The sequence below is a fragment of the Nesoenas mayeri genome (genome assembly GCF_963082525.1).
Source record: "Nesoenas mayeri genome assembly, chromosome: 26".
In the NCBI taxonomy this organism is placed as follows: domain Eukaryota; kingdom Metazoa; phylum Chordata; class Aves; order Columbiformes; family Columbidae; genus Nesoenas; species Nesoenas mayeri.
The window spans coordinates 4,361,666-4,382,076 of record NC_137552.1 but is presented as its reverse complement, the minus strand read 5'-3'; the positions used below and the strand labels follow the sequence as shown (position 1 = coordinate 4,382,076).

Here is a 20,411-nt window from a genome sequence, read left to right as displayed (position 1 = left end):
CAGTAGCCCCACTGCCCCATGTCACCCGGCCCACGGTGACCCCGCTGCCCCGTGTCACCCGGCCGATGGTGGCCCTGCCACCCCATGTCACTCGGCACACCGTGGCCCCGCCGCTGCCCACAAAGAGCCATTGGGGTCCCATTCTGGCGTGTCCGGGGGGGGTGCTGGTCACAGGGTCCCCCCGGCCAGGCTATTTGTGGGGCGGACAGATGGGGGCTGCGGACAGACAGACACTCACCGGGTGTCACAGGCCGGGGCTCACGTGGCTGTCACAGCTTCCCTGGGGGGACACGGGACTCCAGCCCCCCCCCCAAGATGTCACCCCACAACTGTGGTGGTCTCATTGCAGGGGGGACAACTCAAGGGCTGGGGGACACCTGGGGAATCCATGGGGACACCCAAGGAGGTGCCGGTGGCACCGCGGGATGGGGGACAGTGACACGTGTGGCCAAAGGAGCCTGGGGGGCCCGTCCTTTGGGCCTGGGGGGCTCAGGTTGTGCCAGCCCCCCACACCTGGTTACAAAGGGCACGTGGAAGCCGAGGGGCTGCAAACAGTGCACGGCTTTTTATTCCGACACCCCCCGTGGGCGGACCCCCCGAAATGGGGAGCAGAGAGCCAGGGGGGGGCCAGCGTGGGTGCTCCCCCCGCCCCGCAGCGCTGCCGCGTGTGCCCCCGCGCCGTTCCCATTTATAGCGCAGAACACGGCACCGGCGCGCGCAGGTAGAAAGAAGCTGCAGTCGCCCCCGCATCCCCCCCACATCCCCCCCAAAAGGGATAAAAGTCTCTGCTTTAAGGCAAATCGTGCTCTGCCCCCCCCCGGAGCTGCAGGTGGAGGGGATGAGCTCAGCCCAGCCCTGGGGGGGCAGCCCAAAGCACCAGGGAATAGTCTGGGGGGGGTCCTTGTGTCAGAGCCCCCCATTCTCTCCCACAGGGGGGGTCACAGCCCTGGGGGGGCTTCGTGCGGACAGAGCGAGGGGACAGAGCTGTGTCCTCACCCCACTGTGGCCTTTTCCTCAAGCCCCTCTCGTGGGGCACAAATACAGCAGTTGGGGGGGTCACAGATGAGCCCCCAGTCCTGTGTGAGGGACAGAGGAGGGGGGTCAGACCCCGAGGAGGGGGGCAGAGGTTTGGCACGCAACAGTCCGTGGGTGCAGGACCCGGTTTGGGGGGAACGGCGGTGGGGGAAGGAGCTGAGCCCCCCCGGCCTCAGCTCAGCTGTTAGTACAGGCCACCCGCCCCCGGGGGGCACAGCGAGGCCCGGGGGGCCGCGGGTCCCATCCTGTCTGTCCCCAACCGCGGAGGAACGTCCGGCGGGGCAGGTCCCGCTGCTCAGGCCCTGCCGGAGAGTTCGGCGACGCGCTGGCGCAGGTGGAAGGCGAACTCGAACATGGTGGCGGCCAAGCTCTGGTGGATCAGGTACCGGGGCAGGCGGCCCTGCGGGGACAAAGGGACAAGGCGGGTCACAGAGGGACAGTGACAGGGTGGTTGTGGTTGCAGGGACCCCTGTGGATCCCCAGCCCTGCTCACGCAGGGTCACAGAGCAGATCACACAGGATCCCAGGGGTTTGAATGTCTCAGAGAAGGAGACTCCACACCCGCTCTGGGCAGCCTGGGCCAGGCTCTGGCACCGCAAAGGACACAAGTTTCTCCTCGTGTTCAGATGGAGCCTCCTGTGTTTCAGTCTGTGCCCGTTGCCCCTCACCCTGGCGCTGGGCACCACTGAACAGAGTCTGGTCCATCCTCTGACACCCACCCTGAGCTATTGATCCATTGATCACATCCCTCTCAGCTTCTCTTCTCCAGCTCAACAGCCCCAGCTCTCTCAGTCTCCTCATCACAAAGATGCTCCAGACCCCTCAGCATCTTTGTGTCCCTCCCTGGACTCTCTGCAATAATTCCTTGTCCTTCTTAAACTGGGGAGCCCAGAATTGGACCCAGAACTGCAGCTGGGGCAGAGCAGAGGGGGAGAATTCACCTCATGATGCCACCGGCCCCAAGGACACATTGGTGGCTCACGGTCACCCTGTTGTCCCCCAGGTCCCTCTCCACAGAGCTGCTTTCCAGCAGCTCAACCCCAAGCTGTCCCGGGACACGGGGCTGCTCCTGCCCAGAACAGGACCCTGCACTCAGCCTTTACTCAGCAGCAAGATGCTCCAGCCCCCTCGGCACCTTCCCAGCGGGGGCAGGATGGAGGAATCGCTGGGTTTGGGGCTGGGGGGCTGATCTCGAGCGGGTTGGGGACGCACGAGCGGCGCAGGGGGAGCTGCTGCTTTGCAGGAGTTTGCTCCGGGGGAGGAACTAAAACTTGATTTCTTTATAAAAAAAGAAAAAGCAAACCCTTGCACGACAGCTCCAACCGCCTCGGCCTGTGATCTATTATGTGAGATGCATCAAAAAGGAGATAATCCTCGTTTCTGCGGGGGAAGGGAGCTGAGGAAGGGCTGGGAGCAGCAGCGGGGGCTGGCGGAGGGTCCCGGGGCACAGGAGGGGTCTGAGCAGTCAGGGATGGCCAGAAAACTGTCCTTGGGGGGTCAGGGAGGCACAGGAGGGACCCCCCACCTTGGCTGGGGGTGGTTCAGCAGGGCAGCGGGCAGAGATTTGTCCCCGGAGCAGGTTTTGTGTGCAGGACAGTGTGGGATCGTCAGTCCAGGGGCCATTTCAGACGCTTTCCCGAAAGGAGCTGCGGGGTGAAGCTGCGTCATGGCCACAAACACACACACGTGTGTGTAATTCTCACCCTGGGTCGCAGGAAGGGATGAGCCATGTGCTATAAATACTCCTCCAGGGCCAAAGGAAATCGCGAGGGAGCCCGGAGAGGGGTCTGTGTACCAGCAGGAAGATGGTGGAAGCAGCTGACAAGCGGGTTATTAATAACTCATCCACTACAACATTTCTTCCAGCAGCAGAGGGTGAGGTCTCTCCGGCCCGGGAAGTGCAAGGAGCATCTTTTCATCTTGCACGACCAAAACGGGTTCGTTATCCCTCGTTACCGAGGGGCAGAAGAGGCGTCTGAGCCAGATCCACGCAGGAAAACACACCTCTGGGGCTCTGCTCTTGCTCCTGCGCTCACCGCCCGGGCAAACGCTCCCAAAAATCCTTCCCCGAGCGTTTTCTGAGCGGGCGGGAGCCGCTGGGCTTTGTGGGGAAGGAGGGACGTGGGAGGGGAGGGGGCCGCAGCAGTGCTGAATGGAGCCTTTGTGCTTGCTGCCGCAGCGCCGTCTCCACGTCAACCTTCAGCGGAGGAAGAACACGGAGCCAACTCCGCTCCCCCCAGCCCGGCTCCTTCAGCCTTTTGTCCGGGACGCCAGCGAGGACGCGACACACGATTCCCCAAATAGCTGCAGAGCTGGGGGGTCTCGCACGGCGGGTACGGCCCCACGCGTGGGGGGGGTCAGGGAATCGCCACGCGCCACTATTGTTGGTCCCTAAATAGGATAAAAATCTCCTCTCCACCAGAGATGTGAAACCCCAAGCGATATCTCTGCCAGGGGAGGAAGAGCTTCCCCACCTTAAGCTTTTCTTTTGGGGATCAAAAGGGGGATTTTCAGGTGGTGTTTAACCTCCACCAGCAAAATTCGAGTCCCTTTGAAACGGAGCCACTTCCAGAAGCAGCAGCAGGCGCGGGGAGCGGGTCCTGAGCGCGCAGGGGACCCCGCTGAGCTCTGCTGGGGCCGGGAGACGGCGAAGAGCTGTTTTGTTTTTACCTTCAGATCCGTGTTGAGGATCCAGATGAAGGTGCAGACCCTGGGGTTGCTGGGACATTTCAGCACGATGAATCCGCCGGGTCCGTTCTCACCCCTGCGGGGAAGCGAAAGCACAAAGTCAGAGCCGGGACCGGCTGAGAAACTGTTTTGCAGCGCTTTGGGGTGAATCGTGGGGGTCCTGTGGCCGCCCCCTCTGCCCACAGAGCCCCCCGGGGGACGAGCAGATGCTCGGAGGTGCCGGCTTTGGAAAGGCAGCTTTCCCACAGGTGCTTTGGCAGCGGCGGTGCCAGAGCCGCCGGCTGAGCTGCAGCTTTTGCCTCCGGACCACGCCAGCCTGTCCCTTTCCGAGGGAAAATCCTGGGGAAATGGGGGAAAATAAGAGGTTCCCTCAGGAAAACTGAGCGGGGAGGGAAACTCTGCGCAGTCACTACAGCCCCCAGATCCTTCTTCACACCATCTGATCCATCTCTGAGAGGAGAGCTGTGCTCACACACAGCCCAAACACACATTCCCCTCTCCGGGATCACACTATTTTTGCTGCATCCTTTTTACAAAAGCTTTTTCCAGGGCCTGAAGTCCCCAGCTCTTAAATAGACTGAGGCAGCTGTAATGGCTCCGAGTTAAAACGTCAATTACTTTAACCAGATTATTAGGAAAAACAAAGTCAGTGCGCGCAGTGGCACAGCTGGGCCCCGGGCAGCGGAGCAGACAGCAACAAGGAGTCCTTGTTCCGTGAAAATAACCCCACCGGGATCCATCACCGGCCCTTCGGAAGGGGAGAGGCCAAAGACCTGCTGAGGTTTCGGGAGCTGCTCCATCCTGACGCAGCTCGTTTCACCCATGGGACCATCTCTCGGTGTCCGTAGCCTTTAAAGTCAGCTTACGAGAAGCAAAAGGCATCCGAGAGGCGCAACGCGAGCCACGGGCAGCTGTTAACCGCCCCTCCGAAATGGCAACTGGCCCTCGTTTGGGAATTAACTGTTACATAAACAGGATGCGGACTGGGTCGGGGTTTGTGCTGTTACTTGGTCGGCACCTTCAGTCCCCTGAGCTGAGAGCTGGGAAACGCCCGAGCGGCGCTCAGAGTTTCGTTAACAAAGGGAGAAGAACAAGGGAAGCCAAGGTTTAGTTCCACAAACAGATTAGCTTCCTGCAAACGCTGCCAGAAAGACAGCAGGGTTTGCATTTCAGTGGCTCTTTGCCCTAAAGCTTAAGTGAAGTGAGTGTGTCGGATATCAGCTAAAAAAATACAACCAAACCAGAAGCTGACTCTTACCTGACATACTTGGAGAGCGGAGGCTTCAGGCTGTGCGTGGTCGACATCCCTGAGGAAACGTACCTGTCTCTTCTTCTCTCAATCCGTCGCACGTTCACGAAATCCCTACGGAAAGAAAAGGGCGCCGACTGCTTTAAAACACGCGTGGGGACGGGAAGGAGCAGATCCCGCTCTCTGGATTGCCGGGAAAGGTCGCGGCAGAAGTTTGTCAACGTGGTTATCAGGGAGACCGACCGACTGACCGGGGCAGATTTTGAGCTCTGAGGCTCCTGCCAGCAATGTCTGGAGGAGAATTCGGGGGCTCGTGGCCTTTGGAAGCGTCACTCGCTGCCACCGGGAGCTCCCAGTGCCTTGGGAGGGTGTGCAGGGGTGTTTAGGGAGCTCAGTAGAAGCAGACAGTGGAATAAACTGACCTCGGGGACACGACACCGCCCGCGGCCCCAGCTGCCACGTCGTACGAGACGATCGTGTTGTCTTCAACTCGCTGCAAGATCTGGGAGGAGGGAAAAGAAAGAAGGATTTCCTCAGATTGTGCCAGCAGGTCTGTCTGCGTGTGCTCAGAGCCGGGCGGTGCAGACCCGGCCCTAAAACAGCACCAGGTTTCAAAGCAACCGCAGGGTTTTTAGCAGCTGATCCAAAGCTGAGGGGGACGAGAGCTTTGGCAGCGCCTGCACAGGATTGTCACCTGCCCTGGGAACGGTCCCGCTGCCTTTCGGGAGCGGGCAAAGGCGTTGCCTTTGGATCCCACACCACAGAAACAGCTCAAAACGCCCTGAATCTAGCAAGCAAACGCAGGCTTGGCTCAGCTGCCAGCCCGTCTCCCTGCCCACCTCGTGGGTTTTTGGACGGGCACACGCGTGCAGCTGGCGGCCGCGGAGCATTCGCATCGTATGGATGAGCGGCGGAGATTTAACGCCTCAGCGCCTCGGATCCAGCTCAGCTCCAGCAAGGACCGGGCGCCACCGACAGCCGGTGCTGGACCGGGGGAAGCGTCAGCTCTCCGCTCCAAGGAGCTCCTGTGATTAAGCCATCTTTGTCCGGCACGCTCACCTGGCAAGCTGCCACCGTTCTGTTCCACAGGATCATCTTCTCGGGCTGGAGAATAACCTCCTGGTAAACTGTTTCAGCAGAGCACTGCAGGAAAGCCTGAGGACAGAGCCAGAGCCGTTAGCCAGAGCCCCCCTCCTCAAGGATTATTTTTAAGGAACACCAGGCAGATCACAAAGAACAACTGGGATAATACAGGAGGGGAGCCTGTCACAGGGCTGTCACCTCTGTGTCACTGTGCTCCTGTTCCCAGGGCGCACGTGGAGTCAGGACAGAGCAAACCTCAGGTTTTGGCAGCGGTCGAACTGCTGCCAAGGGCTGTGCTGGTGTGAGAGGGCAGATGTCTGTCTGTAACGCAGCCGGACAGACAGACCATGGGGCTGGCTCCTCTCCCACCCTTACCCTGCTCTATCAGTTCTGCTGCGTGCGTTAACACTTCAGGAAGCGGCCGAAAAGCTCTTCTGAGCTCCAGCACATTTATTTCTCCAGGTCCCCATGGGACGGGGGATCTTTGGAGGCAAACGGTTAACGCAATAAAGTGGGACCATCCAGTTTTTCTTCCTCGCGAATACAGAGCCGCTCCATCGGCAGCTCCTGCCAACGAGGCAACATATGCACTGGAACAAAGAAAAGCCACCGCAGCACCGACGCTTCATTAAAGCGTGGTTTACAGCCAAGCCGCTCCGGCGAGAGGGCAAGGCTCTTCCGAGCAGCTCTGCTCCATGCCAGGCAGCAGCAGACGCACACTCAGCCCTGGTCTTGCTGGCAATTAGTTGCAATTAGCCTCCTTGGTCAGATTAGTCCTAGACGCTGGGGTTGGAAACGAGTCTTGCAATCACCTGCTCCCATTTCCACCAGCAGAGACCAGGGCCCAGTGTTATTTGCTGGGGAGTTTGTCTGCCGGCCAAGGGGTTTTCCTGGAGAGATTCCCCGGAGCGTGCAAGTGCGGTTCATCTGTCTCAAGCACAGAGAGTGTGTTTTGCAGCCTGACCTGTCCTGCCGGGGCCAGGAGGGAGGGGGAAGGCTGAGCCGCAGCTCTGAGCGGTGCAGTCGCCTTTTGCCTGTGCCGCACAGTGATCTGGGAAGCTTCTTACCTTTAAAATAAAGGTCTTGCCGTGGAAAGGTATTTCGAAAGTGTAAACAACGTCACCAAAGTCCTGCGGGAGAAATAAGAAAGTCGTGTTTACATTAGGGAAATAAACGGTTTCCATCTGGGGGTGACGTTTGCAAAACGCTGACCCGTGTTGTTCTGAAGGACCCTCAACTGTCCCCTGTCCCCTCTGCCCCGGGACAGCAGGCGGTGACCCCGGCGCAGCAATGGCACCGAGCACATTTCAGATGCACGTGCACAAATTTCCATCAACAAAACAATACCCGGAGAGGCAGCGGTGATGAGACAGAAAAAGAAACTGCCCCGTGCCAGCCTGTAAACTCCCGTCAAGGTCAAATTCCCTTTGTAACAAGGGGCAGGAGAGAGGAGTTGCTTTGCCAATGCTGCTGTTGTTACCTCCATCCCAGAAGAGACTCCCCGAGGGGATTTGGGATGGACAGACGATAACCTTTCATCGTTAGCCCTGTGTTAAACTCTGATGAGTCTATTTAAATCCATCCCCCCCCCCACTTTGGATAAAGAAAACAATCTGCCCAGCTAGTTTGGCATCAGACAATGGATCACTTGACGGGGGAATTTGAAAGACCAGATGAGGCTGCAGTTTGCAGGGCTCTCACCCCAATCGTGTTGTGAGCCCACGAGCAGAAAGCGAGGCTGGTTTTAGGGGGCAGAGACACTGCCCCATTCTCACCACCCCACTGGAGAGAGAAAGGAACTGTAGGTACCCCCAAAAACTCTGCTGTAGCTCAAGGAACAAACCAGCACGGTGAGGAACGTGGCGGGACGTCGTTTTGCTCTGTGCATCCTCTGGGCTGCCCCCAAGCAAGAGCCATGACGTGCAAAGCCCTTTGGCAAAGCCACAGCGGAAAGATATGTCCCAAATTGACACTCCAGCACCCACAAAGTCCCTGTCCTGAGGGAGGGGGGGACACAAACAGCTTTGGGGCTGGCAGGAGGAGTCTGTTCCTGCTCCCAAAGCTGGCCAGAAAGGCCAGACTCAGCTTGGCTTGGTCTCCCAGCACCTCAAAGGCGTTTTATGAGGGGAAAAAGAGCAGAAGCTGCAGCGACAGGACAGGGCTGGGGTGTCCCCGCTGTCCCAGCACCAACAGCTCGGCATCCCAACGCCTGCCAAAGGTGAGCTGCGCACCCCGCCGTCCAGAGGGACGAGCGACGGGCTCTCTCCTGTCAAACAGGAAGGCAATTAAACGTCTAATTAAATAAGAGGGGATTTTACATTTAACTGAACTGGAATAGATTCCTAATTCAATCAGGTCGTTGTAACGCTTGTTAATTTTTCATAGCGCAAGGAGGTTTCAAAGGCCTCGTTTGTCCGCGCGGTTCTCGCCGAGCCGCTGGCGCTTTCTGCCAGCAGGTGGGGCGGGGAGGGGGAGACGGACACTTGCATTGTTTTTCTCGAACTTCCAGTTCTCCTCCTGGGCGAGGATTTGGTCCACAACCTCCATCGCATCTTTGCCTTGTCGGATATATTCCTTCTCCTAGGAGAGAGGGGAACGTTTCATTAGCTGGGGTTGCAGAAAGGCTGAAGCACGTGCGCAAGGCTCGCCGCCCCCTCCCAGGGCTGGCAGAGGGAAACAGGAGATTTCCCATCACCGCACCACAGAAATCTCTTAATTTGGGTCACAGAGGCCTCATTTTAGAGCTCGAAGTCACGCTTCCCGCCCTGGCTTGTATCCACACACCAGCTGCGTCCACCAGCGAGTCTCCCGCCTGAACGTCAGGGTTTCCAGCAGGCAAAGGGCTCTGAGATGCACAACGTTCAGTTTACCTGAGCTGTCAGCGCCTTCCTCCCCGCGCCTTCCTCATCCGACTCATTGTCCGAGCCTGGGGGGAAGCAGACAATTAACACCCGGCTGACAAACACCACTTGTACGTAGAATAGAACTATGGAATGGATTGGGTGGGAAAGGACCTTCAAAGCTCATCCAGTCCAACCCCCTGTCGTGAGCAGGGACGTAGAATCACAGAATCGTTTTGGTTGGAAAAGCCCCTCAAGATCATGGAGTCCAAGCATAACCCACCCCGACACTGCCCCATGTCCTGAGAACCTCATGTCCGTCTGTCCAACCCTCCAGGGCTGGTGACTCCAGCACTGTCCTGGGCAGCCTGTTCCAATGCCCCACAGCCCTTTGGGGAAGAAATTGTTCCTAAATCCACCCTCAACCTCCCCTGGCGCAACTTGAGGCCGTTTCCTCTGCTCCTGGCGCTTGTTCCTGAGGAGCAGAGCCCGACCCCCCTGGCTCCAAGCTCCTCTCAGGCAGTTGCAGAACTCGCAAGGAGGCGATTAGGGAGCTGAGCAGCCCCATGAGAAGCGCCGGGAGGGGAACACACGTGGGAAGCAAGGGGAGGACATCCTACCTGCGAAGGATTCCGGCGGGGAGTAGAACTGCCCCTCGGAAAGGGCTCCGGGGTAGAGCAGGGGCCCGCGAGAGGCCGCAGCCTGGGCCGCCAGGTACCCTGCGAACCAAAGCACCGGCTTTGCCACACGCAACATGCAGCCCTTCGACCCCGCGGGGTCCCAGGGCCCCCACCCAACCGCCCTCCCGGCCGCTTTCCCCCAGATACAGCTGTTTTCTTCCCACCGGTACCAGCCAGCCCACAAGCTTTTCAGCTCCTGTTGCCTCATCTTTTGTTTGAGACGTTTTATCTGCATGGAGATCAATGGGTTCTTTTGCCTGTCAAATCCAAAGGCGATTAAGCATCTAATTAAATAAGAGCTTCCCCTGGAAGCAATTTGGAACCTGAGCCTAATCCAATAGAGGCATTAAACACTTGATCATTTTTTATCTTAAAGCCTCCTTGCAAGACTTAAACATCCTCTGGTGTTTTCCAGTCAGTCAGAGCATTTCTGATTGAGCCTCGCTTGACAAATACTTCATTTACGTGCCATTTCCCAGTCTTATTTCACCAGTTAAGCCTGCGAGAACAACAAACCCCTTTAGGAAGGGGTGGCTGTGCCAGCCCGGGCTGAGCACCCGCTCCCTAGAAGGACCCTTGGAAGTTACAGGTGCCCGGCACTGCGGGGTAATTTGTAATAAAACATTAGGTCAGGCTCAATCTCCACTTAGTCTTGAACTCAGAGACCAAGGGTTGTACGATTTCACAGGCTGTAACTCACACTGCGCCCCTCTAACGTGTCTGGGAGCGCAGCGATCCCTCTTGGAAAGGTCTCCAGCCCTATCCGAAGACAGATATCCCGAGACAGAGAGTCCAACAGGCCGCCTGGCACCTGTCCCACTGTTTCAAAACATTTTCTCCGCTGCAGAGGTGAGTTTTGTTTCCAACACGTTTGGCTTTGGGATCCAGACATTGGGGAATTTGGCACTTTTGTTTTTTCTCTCCGCTCAATTAAAAGATGCTTTTTATAATCTGGTATTTTCTTCCCCTAAAGGGACTTATATACCATCGCAGCATTGAGTCAGGCACTTCACACTGCAGCCAGCCTGGAGATCACTTCTCCATAAATGTCATCTCTGTCAAGGTGCTGCCAAAGCAGCAGAAACCCCAGGCCCGGAGGTTTTATTCTGCCAACTCCTCCCAGAGAGGAGCAAAATACTTACAGCGTTCCTCTTCTGCTTCCTGAGTGAGGACTTTAAAATCCAGGAACCAAGTCTCCAGCCAAGCGATGACAAAGGAGACGATAGGGAGTAAATAACCGAAAGCCCCTTTGGTCAGAAGCTGAGTGGAAAAAAGAAGAAACAACAGGGAATTTACACAAGTGGGACAAGAGCAGCGTCAAGTAGTCGCAAAGTGATTCCCCTGCGAGCTTGAGGAAACCAACCTCGGAGAGGATGACCTTCACGATCAGGAAGGCACTGGATACCAATGTAGTGACCTGAAAAAGTAAATTTACAGACCTCAGATCCCCACGAACTCCAGGCGGAGAGAGAAAACTAAACACAGGAAAGCAAAGAAATGACCTTCTTACCGCGATGACCCACCAGTGGCGCAACCTGACGACGGCATAGGCCAGCAGCAGCACAAAAAACCGAAAGAAAGCCAAGACCTTGAAAAACAACAGCAACAAACAGGCATTGACGCTCGTCACTGCCCTTGTCCCTCTGCCAGGTGCTGGGAGCACATAGACACAGGCAACCGAGGACTTTGTCACCTAAACCAACGGGCTCAAGGCTGCGAACTGCCTGATTTTGCTGAGAGGTGAAGCTGCGGGGAGACCCCAGCACCCTCCCCTGGGCTCAAAGGTGTTTCCTCACCTGCAGCACGCTGAGATACTCACAAATATGTCAAAGAAAGAGGTCCGAAAGCGGTACTCGATGATTTCATTCCTCAGGTTCTTCTGAATGCCGTCCTTGGTCTGCAAGGAGACAGGAGAGCAGAAAGCGCTTGAGTGCAACGGGAAGAAACTAATGGGAGGAGGAACATGGTTGAGCGGGGGCTACCGGGGGGGTCAGGTTGTGCATCAGGCACATAAACACCCGCTGAACGCACGGCATGGCCTCGTCAGCCAACGCGAGACCTCGGGAGGGTAAAACATCCCATTTCACCCTTGGTTTCACACCAAGGAGCACAAGTTGGGCAGCCAGAGCTGGAGCAGAACATTCAAAACTTCTACTCGGGGGTTTTCTAACAGCAAAAAGTGGTTCCTTTGGCTCAGCACATCCAGTAGCACCAACGGCAACTCTCACAGCCTAAAGCCCTTGGTCGGACGTCACCTTCACCTGTGGCTTCAGGTGACAACCATCAGCTCTATGGGAGGGGACACGGAGCAAACGAAAAGCAACGGGAAACCGCTTCTCCTTGGAAATGCGCCAGAGCTGGACAATCAAAACATTCCCCTGCAAGGGCTCTCAGGGGTCGCTCGGCAACCTGGAGGGATTTAAGGTGTAATCACCCTCATTGCGCAAAGCACTGAGGGGTCCCCTCTCCTCTCCCCACAACGGCTGCGGGAATCCTGATGGACGAAGCCAAGCAGCGGGTTGAAACGCACCGGGAAAGGGGCAGAGGGAGGAGAGGAGGACAAGGGACAATGATTTCCTCGCAGTCTGTATTTGTTAAGAGGCCAAACTGCTTTCTGCGATATCACACAGGAAAAAGCTCGTGGAAGAGCCACCTCACCTCACCCCCCAGATAACCCGGGACCCGCCAGCCCCGGTACTTCTGACACCATAAATCTTCGTTCTCCAGAGCCTGGAATGGTTGTTTATGAGGAAGGGGCTGGCTCAGGTAACTGGAACAAATGCTTCACCTTTAGGCGATTGGTTTGAACGCGGCCCAGCTGGCCGGGGCGCGGGGACAGGCTGACAGCTGTTTGATGATCTGTGAGGAACAAGTCAGTGGATCTCAGGCCAGGTCTTGGCAGCCCGGTGTCCTGGCAGCCTCTGGTCGGCACGGCCAAGGGCAGAAGAGGCAGCCGCTGGGAAATGGTCCCTCTAGGTCAGGACTGGGGCTTAATATTCAGGGAGAGGGGGAAGCAAAGTTCTGCACTATCGCTTTAGCTGATTTGTGGCTACAGGACTCGCTGAGCTGCCACCAAAAGCCTCCTCCCTGCACTGTGAGATGTTGCGGGAGGTGAAGACGCAAGAAAAGGCTTTGTATTCCGATTTCTGTGAGTTTTTTCAGTATAAATACAAGCCAATGCCAGGGAGAAGAACCATCCGAGGCATCTCTCCATCTCCGAGAGCAGCAAGCTCGCAGGATTACAGTTTGCAGGCAACAGACATTTAACAAGGGCCAATTTGCTCGGCTTATCTCGCAGCGAAGGAAACCGTTTGATAAAAAAAGCATTAGTCATGATATAAAATCGCTGCTCTTCATAACCAGGCAAATAAGCTACCCTAATAGCTTTAAATATGCAGCATCTCAGCTCAGGGCCCAAATATCAGCAGTTAGTCACTCATTAATGGCTACCTGCACGACCTACGCTCACAATCACCCTGGTGACCGCGCTGGCAGATATTAATTCCCCAGGGCTCGATTGGTTTTGATTTGTAGACAGCAGCTCTCAAAACAACCCAGGAAACAGGGACAAGAGCAAGGGCTGGGGTCCAAGACACCATTGGCATGGTGGGAATGCTGCCCAAGAGATGCTTCGTGCAAATTTTGGGGGCACTGGGGTCTCTTCAGGATCCCAATATCGCGTGGGCAGAGCCAGGGAGCTGCTGGCTGGGGCAATCTGTTAAGTGCAGACACCCAGGAGATAAACGGGGCAGAGATAAGAGCTGCTAAGTGAGGCGCAGGATCCAGTGCTGATAAATAAAGGCCAGACACCGGCGCTGGGCTCTATCTGTTCATCTCGCTTCTCCGCGGAGGTCGTTCCGTGCGAGGACGTGCGGTTCCTGGAACCCACCGCCCGCACGGCTGAGAACAGCCGGGTGCAGTTCAGGAAATATCAACCAAAATACAGCTCAGGGAGTAAATCTGACCTGATGGGGCTGAGGTAAATAAACTGGATTTCCCTGGTCGTGGCCGCAGTCGACACAGGAGCAAACGCAGGGGCCTGTGGAGGGGACTGAAACCCTCGCAGTGCCCCAAGCAGCACCTCCGGCCTTCGGGAGCTGAGATTAGTTGCTGAGATCAAAGCTCAAAGCGCCTTTTATTGCTGCCCAACAGCCAGACAGGCCAGAGGAGGGTCTGCACACCCCACCTCGCTCCTCGGACGCTCTTGGCTTTGCTCGAAGTGAGGGGAGCACGAGGGAAACGTGGCCAAGTGCTCGACCTGGCAATTCCACGGCCGCAGATCTCATTACACCGCGGCAGAGAGCACGAGATGTGATAGTGTTAACGACCCGGGACCGCCACAACAGAGCCCAGTTCCAGGAAACGCGCTGGACTTTAGTTTATGCTTAAGTGCGCAGGGGTTTCTCAGCCGGCACAAATCGCTGGGAAGAACAAACAAAGACTTGGCCCAAGACTTCTGCAACAGAGCAATTAACAGGGAGGGAACTGAATAAAGCACAACTTAAAAGGGCAAAGACTCCATGGATTTGCTTCCCCACAACTTACATTCAATTCGATGATCCACAACAAAGAGATGAAGAGCAGGTCGAAGGTGACAAAGAGGCAGAAGGTTCTCCTCACGTCCGAGATGGCTTTTTTCTTCTCGGGAGAGAAGTAGCAGTACGGGGAGAAGCCCTGGCTGTGGGACAGGGAGGTGCTGATGGAGGCGATGGCCGGGAGGCTTCGATCGAGGTCCTGCTGCAGATCTGTGGGTTTGTGCATCCTCGGCCCAAGAGACTTGGGTCCTATAGCAACCGGGGCAACATCGGCCACGTCAGAGCGTCGTCACCTGCGGAGAGACACCGAGGGGACACTCAGGCTTCCAGATACCCCTTTGCCTCCCCGCTCTAAGGACCGATATTCCTGTTTTTAGAGCACAAGTGTGATGGGAGCGGCTGAGGGACCTGGGGGGTTCAGCTGGAGAACAGGAGCTGAGGGGAGACCTTCTGATCTCTGAACTGCCTGAAAGGAGCTTGGAGCCAGGGGGGTCGGGCTCTGCTCCCCAGGAACAAGCGCCAGGAGCAGAGGAAACGGCCTCAAGTTGCGCCAGGGGAGGGTGAGGTTGGATGTGGGAACAATTTCTTCCCCAAAGGGCTGTGGGGCATTGGAACAGGCTGCCCAGGGCAGTGCTGGAGTCACCATCCCTGGAGAGTTGGACAGACGGACATGAGGTTCTCAGGACATGAGGCAGTGCCAGGGCTGGGTTATGGTTGGACTCAATGATTTTGAGGGGCTTTTCTAACCAAAATGATTCCCTAGTTCTATTATCAAACCAGATCCTGTCTGCTTTACACAGTTCCTGAGGGAAAAAGCCAAGACCAGCTTTTTGGGCTCTGTCTCTACCGCAAAGACACCCCAGGCTGCCCCATCTCACCCGGCACCGCGCAGGCAGGGACCCCCCGTCCACCCAGCTCAGCGCAGGCATGGAGGAATCGGCTGCGAAAGGCTCAGAGGGTCCCTGGAGCCACCAGCAAGTGTCACCAGGACCCGGGGGCAGCCGCCCACAACGGGCTCATGGCACCACGAGCCAAACCAGCGGCTGCGGCCAGAGCGGCAGATGGCAAATCCCGCGGAGACATCGCGGCAGCAGGAAAAGGGGCCTCGGGGGGGTTTCCATGGAGGCTTATGATCCAAAAGGGAACAGTTCCCGGGATCCCAGAGCCACCCCAGGCTGCACCATCCTCCTCCATGGGGAGGGATGCGAAGCTCCCAGGGGGTTTGCAAACGGTAAATCTTAAAACCTCAGGAGCCGGTGATTCCGTTGGATCCCACCCCACACGGCTGAGGAATCGGGAGCGGGACGGAGGGTTTTACACCTGACTCAGGCCAAGCAGAGCAGCAGGAATTGGGCGGGGGACAGAGCTGCGGGCACACAACCCCGTGCCAGCGAGGTGTCGAGGTCCGGAGGCTGTTTTCACGCAGCCCGTGCCAACCATTGTATGGAAATGTTTCCTTTCCGTCAGCCCGGCACAAGGAAGCCACGACGCTAACGGAGCGTGCGACTGAGCACACGCTGGGGACAAACAAGGAGCGACGACGCCAAAACAGGTCAGGCTGGGGATCTGTCAGTCCCCAGCTCTGCGTCACCCACGGCAAAGACATAGCTACCGACGCCTTCTCCGCAATAGATCCCTGCCTGAGGACATTTTGCCTTCAAAAACACAGATTATTTGCTGCCTTAACTACTGTCCCAGCAGTTCTGCATCATCCAGGACACAAGTGAGGTTTGTGTGTCTGCAGCAGATCAGACCCGTAACAACTAGGAGGCTGCAGCCGTGGAATGTCTGATCCTGAGGGGCTTTTCCACCCAAAATGATACTCTGATTCTACAAAAAGAGCCCTGAGATTGTACCCAGACCTGCGGGAAGGGGCAGGCAAAGCTGCCAAGTCCCACCGGACACTGGAGTGACCGCACAACCTGATTTTTGGGGCATTTCTGGGTCCCTGCACCAGCAATTTCTACATCCCAACCCCCCGGGGAAGGGAACAAAGCTGGAGTCCTGTCACATCCTCATCAGTCTCTCTCGGAGGCGCTTCGGAAGGAGCTGGAACACTTGTCACTTCGGATCAGCCGCAGCCAGCGCGGCCCTGGGCTGCTGCGAAAAGTTGGAGACATCTGTGAGCGCTGAATAAAACATCGGGCGGCGCGGGGGCCGCCGGAGATGTCCCCCTCCCGCCCGCAAACACCGCTTTGCACTTAGGCAGCTCCCCGCAACTTTCACAGCGCTTTAAGATCACCCGGAGAGACTCGACAGCCCCGATTCCACAACTGCGGCTGCTCTGCGGCACAGGGGACACAGCACAGCGCCTGGGGACATGAACCCTTGTGCAGCTTAAACCCACTTGTCACTAAAACCCAGCCTTCCTGGTCAGGTCTAACACCACTTTAGAAACACGCCCGGCCCAAACCAACCAGCAATAAGCAGCTTTTGGGGTAAAAATAGGAGAAAAGGGCTTTGCCTTCAGAGCACCATGGGCCAGAGGAGGGTTTGGGAGGAATATTTGATGCCTCTGCCCGACTGGAGCAAGTTCTGAGCAGAAAGAGCAGGGGCTGGATGGCAGCGTGTAGAAATGTGATGGGTTTTTTTCTTTCTGGGTGACAGATAAATTATTGAGCGCCCTGGTGTTGTATTATGCATTCAGACATCCTCCGCAGCGCGCACCGATTTCGCTGCCAAACCCGGAGCCACTTCGGGGGCTCTGGAGCTGCTTTTGGGGGACCTGAAGCCACTTTTGGGGGCTCTGGAGCAGCGCAGCTCCCACACGACAGCCTGGAAGCGCGAGGGACACCCTGGGTGACAGTAGCACAGTCCAAAAGGGCCACTCTCAGGGCTTTTCTGCTTAAAAAAAGAGGCTCTCAAGGCTTTAAGGAAAGATTTGGGATTTTTTCGGCTGGTGACACCTCCTGTTTTGAGGACGAAGCAGGAGGTGAGAGGGGCTGTGGGGACAAGAGGTGATGCCACCATTGTGGGTAGAAAACACAGAGAAGCAGCCAGTGACATCCAGAGACAACACCGAGTGCTGGGTCTGACGGCAAAACACGGCGTCCCAGTCCAGCCCAGTGGGAAACTGGAGGCCAAACTGGAGCTAGGGCTTGTGCTGAGACACAGCCCGTCCCTAGGAACGGCCAGGGCTACCCTGGCGTGTCACCCCTCCCTGCTGTCACCCCCTCCACAGTGTCACCCCTTTCCACTCTCAGCGTTCAGCCTCAAATCACACGCTCCTCATTAGCGCACGTTTGCATGTTAATGACCTGTCTTACAGCGAGAAGCTTTTCCATCTCGTGACACCGCTTCTCCTTCCCTCCCGCGCCCCCGACTTCCTATTAATGTGTCTTCTCAGCTCACATGACGACTTCAACAGCTCAATTCTCGTGTCACCTCCGCTGAGAGTTACAGCGTTTGCACCGAACGCTGCACCGGGAGAGAAAACGCCTGGAGGGGGAGCGGGACAGGCCGTTTAGAGCCACCAACTGCGGGTGTTTCATAGAATCATGGGGTGGTTGTGGTTGCGGGGACCCCTGTAGATCCCCAGCCCTGCTCACGCAGGGTCACAGAGCAGATCACACAGGATCCCAGGGGTTTGAATGTCTCAGAGAAGGAGACTCCACACCCGCTCTGGGCAGCCTGGGCCAGGCTCTGGCACCGCAAAGGACACAAGTTTCTCCTCGTGTTCAGATGGAGCCTCCTGTGTTTCAGTCTGTGCCCGTTGCCCCTCACCCTGGCGCTGGGCACCATGAACAGAGTCTGGTCCATCCTCTGACACCCACCCTGACATATTGATCCCATTGATCAGATCCCTCTCAGCTTCTCTTCTCCAGCTCAACAGCCCCAGCTCTCTCAGTCTCCTCATCACAAAGATGCTCCAGACCCCTCAGCATCTTTGTGTCCCTCCCTGGATTCTCTCCAATAATTCCTTGTCCTTCTTAAACTGGGGAGCCCAGAACTGGACCCAGAACTGCAGCTGGGGCAGAGCAAAGGGAGGGGATTCACCTCATGACGCCACCGGCCCCAAGGACACATTGGTGGCTCATGGTCACCCTGTTGTCCCCTGGGTCCTTCTCCGCAGAGCTGCTTTTGAGCAGCTCAACCCCGAGCTGTCCCAGGACACGGGGCTGCTCCTGCCCAGAACAGGACCCTGCTCGAATTCACCAGGTTCTTCTCTGCCGAGAACAAACACGAACAGTGTCTGAGCTTCCTAGCGGGAAAAAGCACCTTTAAGACAGAAATCACCAGCATTAAAGTAAATTAGACACTAAACTTCACTCCGAAAAAACACATGAAGTGACTCAATATTTTCAGCAAACCACCAGACAGGTCCTGTCACATTCACAGCCGGGACCTTGGGGGGGCCCATGTAGTTCCCTCCCCCGCTCCGGGAGCTACTTTGGGACCCCCAGCAGCGTCTGGTGTCCTTGTACTGTGACCAAAGTCTCAGCCACGTCTCGGCCCAGCTGTCACTGGGTTTTGTGACACGTTGTGGAGCGGTGAGAGGTTTTGTGCTGCTGTTATCAGGGCAAGGGGGGGTCTCCAAGGGCAGTGACACCCCTCGGAGCACCCACCGTCCCAAAGGGAGGGGGACAGAGCTCGGGGGCTTTGTGGAGCCCCCGGTGCTGATGCAGCGGGGATGTGTCTGCGATCACAGCACATCCAACCCCAGTGTGAACCCCCACACGCCCTCAGCCCCCCAGGGCCGTGGAAAGGGGTTTGGTGAGCACCGGGATCACCGCGAGATGTTCCGGACGGAGCTGCTCAGGGCGGCGTTTGCCAAGGGACTGACACAAAAGCAGCACTGGGAACCCAAACTACCCCTCTGACCCCCAGGGAGCCCCTCAACAAGCTTTTCAACCCCCCAACAAGCTTCTCAACCCCACCAAAAGCCCCTGGACAAGCCTCTCAACCCCTCCACAGGCCCCTCTGCTCCTTGAAGAGCCCCTCATCAAGCCTTTCTGTCCCTCAACAAGCCTCTCAACCCCCACAAAAGCCCCTCAACAAGTCCTTCAGCCCCTCAAAAAGCTTCTCAACCCCCCAAAAGCCCCTCAACAAGTCCCTCTGCCCCCTGCACAGCCCCTCATCAAGCCATTCTGTCCCTCAACAAGCCTCTCAACCCCCACAAAAGCCCCTCAACAAGCCCCTCTGCCCCCTGCACAGCCCCTCATCAAGCCATTCTGTCCCTCAACAAGCCTCTCAACCCCAACAAAAGCCCCTCACCAAGCCCCTTTGCCCCCCAACAAACCCCTCAACAAGCCCTTCAGCCCCTCAAAAAGCTTCTCAAGCCCCCAAAAGCCCCTCCACAAGCCCCTCTGCCCATTGAACAGCTGTTAATCAAGCCCTTCTGTCCCTCAACAAGCCTCTCAACCCCCACAAAAGCCCCTCAACAAGCCCCTGTGCTCCCCAACAAACCCTTCAGCCCCTCAAAAAGCTTCTCAGCCCCCCAAAAGCCCCTCAACAAACCCCTTTGCCCCTCAACAAACCCCTCAACAAGCCCTTCAGCCCCCCAAAAAGCTTCTCAAGCCCCCAAAAGCCCCTCAACAAGCCCCTTTGCCCCCCAACAAACCCTTCAGCCCCTCAAAAGGCTTCTCAAGCCCCCAAAAGCCCCTCAACAAGCCCCTTTGCCTCCTGCACAGCCCCTCATCAAGCCATTCTGCTCCTCAAGGAGCCTCTCAACTCCCCAAAACCCCCTCGACAAGCCCCTTTACCCCCCGACAAACCCCTCAAAAAGCTTCTCCACCCCCCACAAGCCCCTTCGCTCCCCAAAAGCTCCTCCGCCCCCTGGGCAGCCCCTCAACACGCCCCTCAGACCCCCAACAACCCCCTAAACGGCCTCTCGACCCCCCCGGCCCTGCCCCGGGGCTCATATTCATAACGACCCCCCGGAATCGCAGGGCCGAGGTTTCCACCCGGCGGTCCCGGGAGCTCCGCACGTCCCGCTCTCCGCAGCCCGGGCCCGGCGCTGCCGCGGAATCGGCAACACGACGGAGCGCCAGGCCGCGGGGACTCGGGCCGCCAGTCAGGCCTGAACCGGGGGGTTCAGAGCCGTCAGCAGCGCCCGGGACCGCCCGCCCTGGCCTGGCCTGGCCTGGCCTGGCCTGTGCCCGCCCGCGGTACCTGCGCGCCCGGTGCCGTTGCCGGTGCCAGTCCCCGCCGGAAGCGCACCCCGAATTCCGGCCCCGCCACCGCCTCCGACCCGGAAATGAACCTGAGGCTGCGCCTGCGCAAACCAGCTCCGGCGGTGGGCGGGCCCAAGGCGGGGCGGTGGGAGGGCGAGACCATTCCCCACTGCGGGGGGGGGGGGCAG

The 20,411-nt window shown here is 57.5% G+C and overlaps 1 protein-coding gene across 1 annotated transcript; it reads right to left on the bottom strand.

Moving 5' to 3' along the window:
* Nucleotides 1-779: 779 nt before the first annotated feature.
* On the bottom strand, nucleotides 780-20,296 carry STARD3 (StAR related lipid transfer domain containing 3). The gene is made up of 15 exons (XM_080359670.1): nucleotides 20,222-20,296; nucleotides 14,121-14,403; nucleotides 11,395-11,472; nucleotides 11,086-11,163; nucleotides 10,939-10,992; nucleotides 10,718-10,835; nucleotides 9,516-9,614; nucleotides 8,926-8,981; nucleotides 8,543-8,635; nucleotides 7,123-7,185; nucleotides 6,032-6,127; nucleotides 5,395-5,474; nucleotides 4,982-5,086; nucleotides 3,706-3,799; nucleotides 780-1,435 (listed from the first exon to the last, which is right to left on the bottom strand). Exons 2-15 carry the CDS (start codon nucleotides 14,334-14,336, stop codon nucleotides 1,331-1,333), a joined length of 1,335 nt encoding a protein of 444 aa, XP_080215796.1. The 5' UTR covers nucleotides 14,337-14,403; nucleotides 20,222-20,296; the 3' UTR covers nucleotides 780-1,330.
* Between the last annotated feature and the right edge of the window lie 115 nt (nucleotides 20,297-20,411).

Coding starts and splice junctions, on each gene's coding strand:
- STARD3 (XM_080359670.1), bottom strand. CDS start 14,336: ATGCACAAACCCACAGATCTGCAGCAGGACCTCGATCGAAGCCTCCCG. Junction 9,615..10,717: donor GGAAGCAGAAGAGGAACGCT/GTAAGTATTTTG, acceptor TTTGGTTCGCAG/GGTACCTGGCGGCCCAGGCT. Junction 7,186..8,542: donor GGAAGTTCGAGAAAAACAAT/GCAAGTGTCCGT, acceptor TTTCTCCCGCAG/GACTTTGGTGACGTTGTTTA.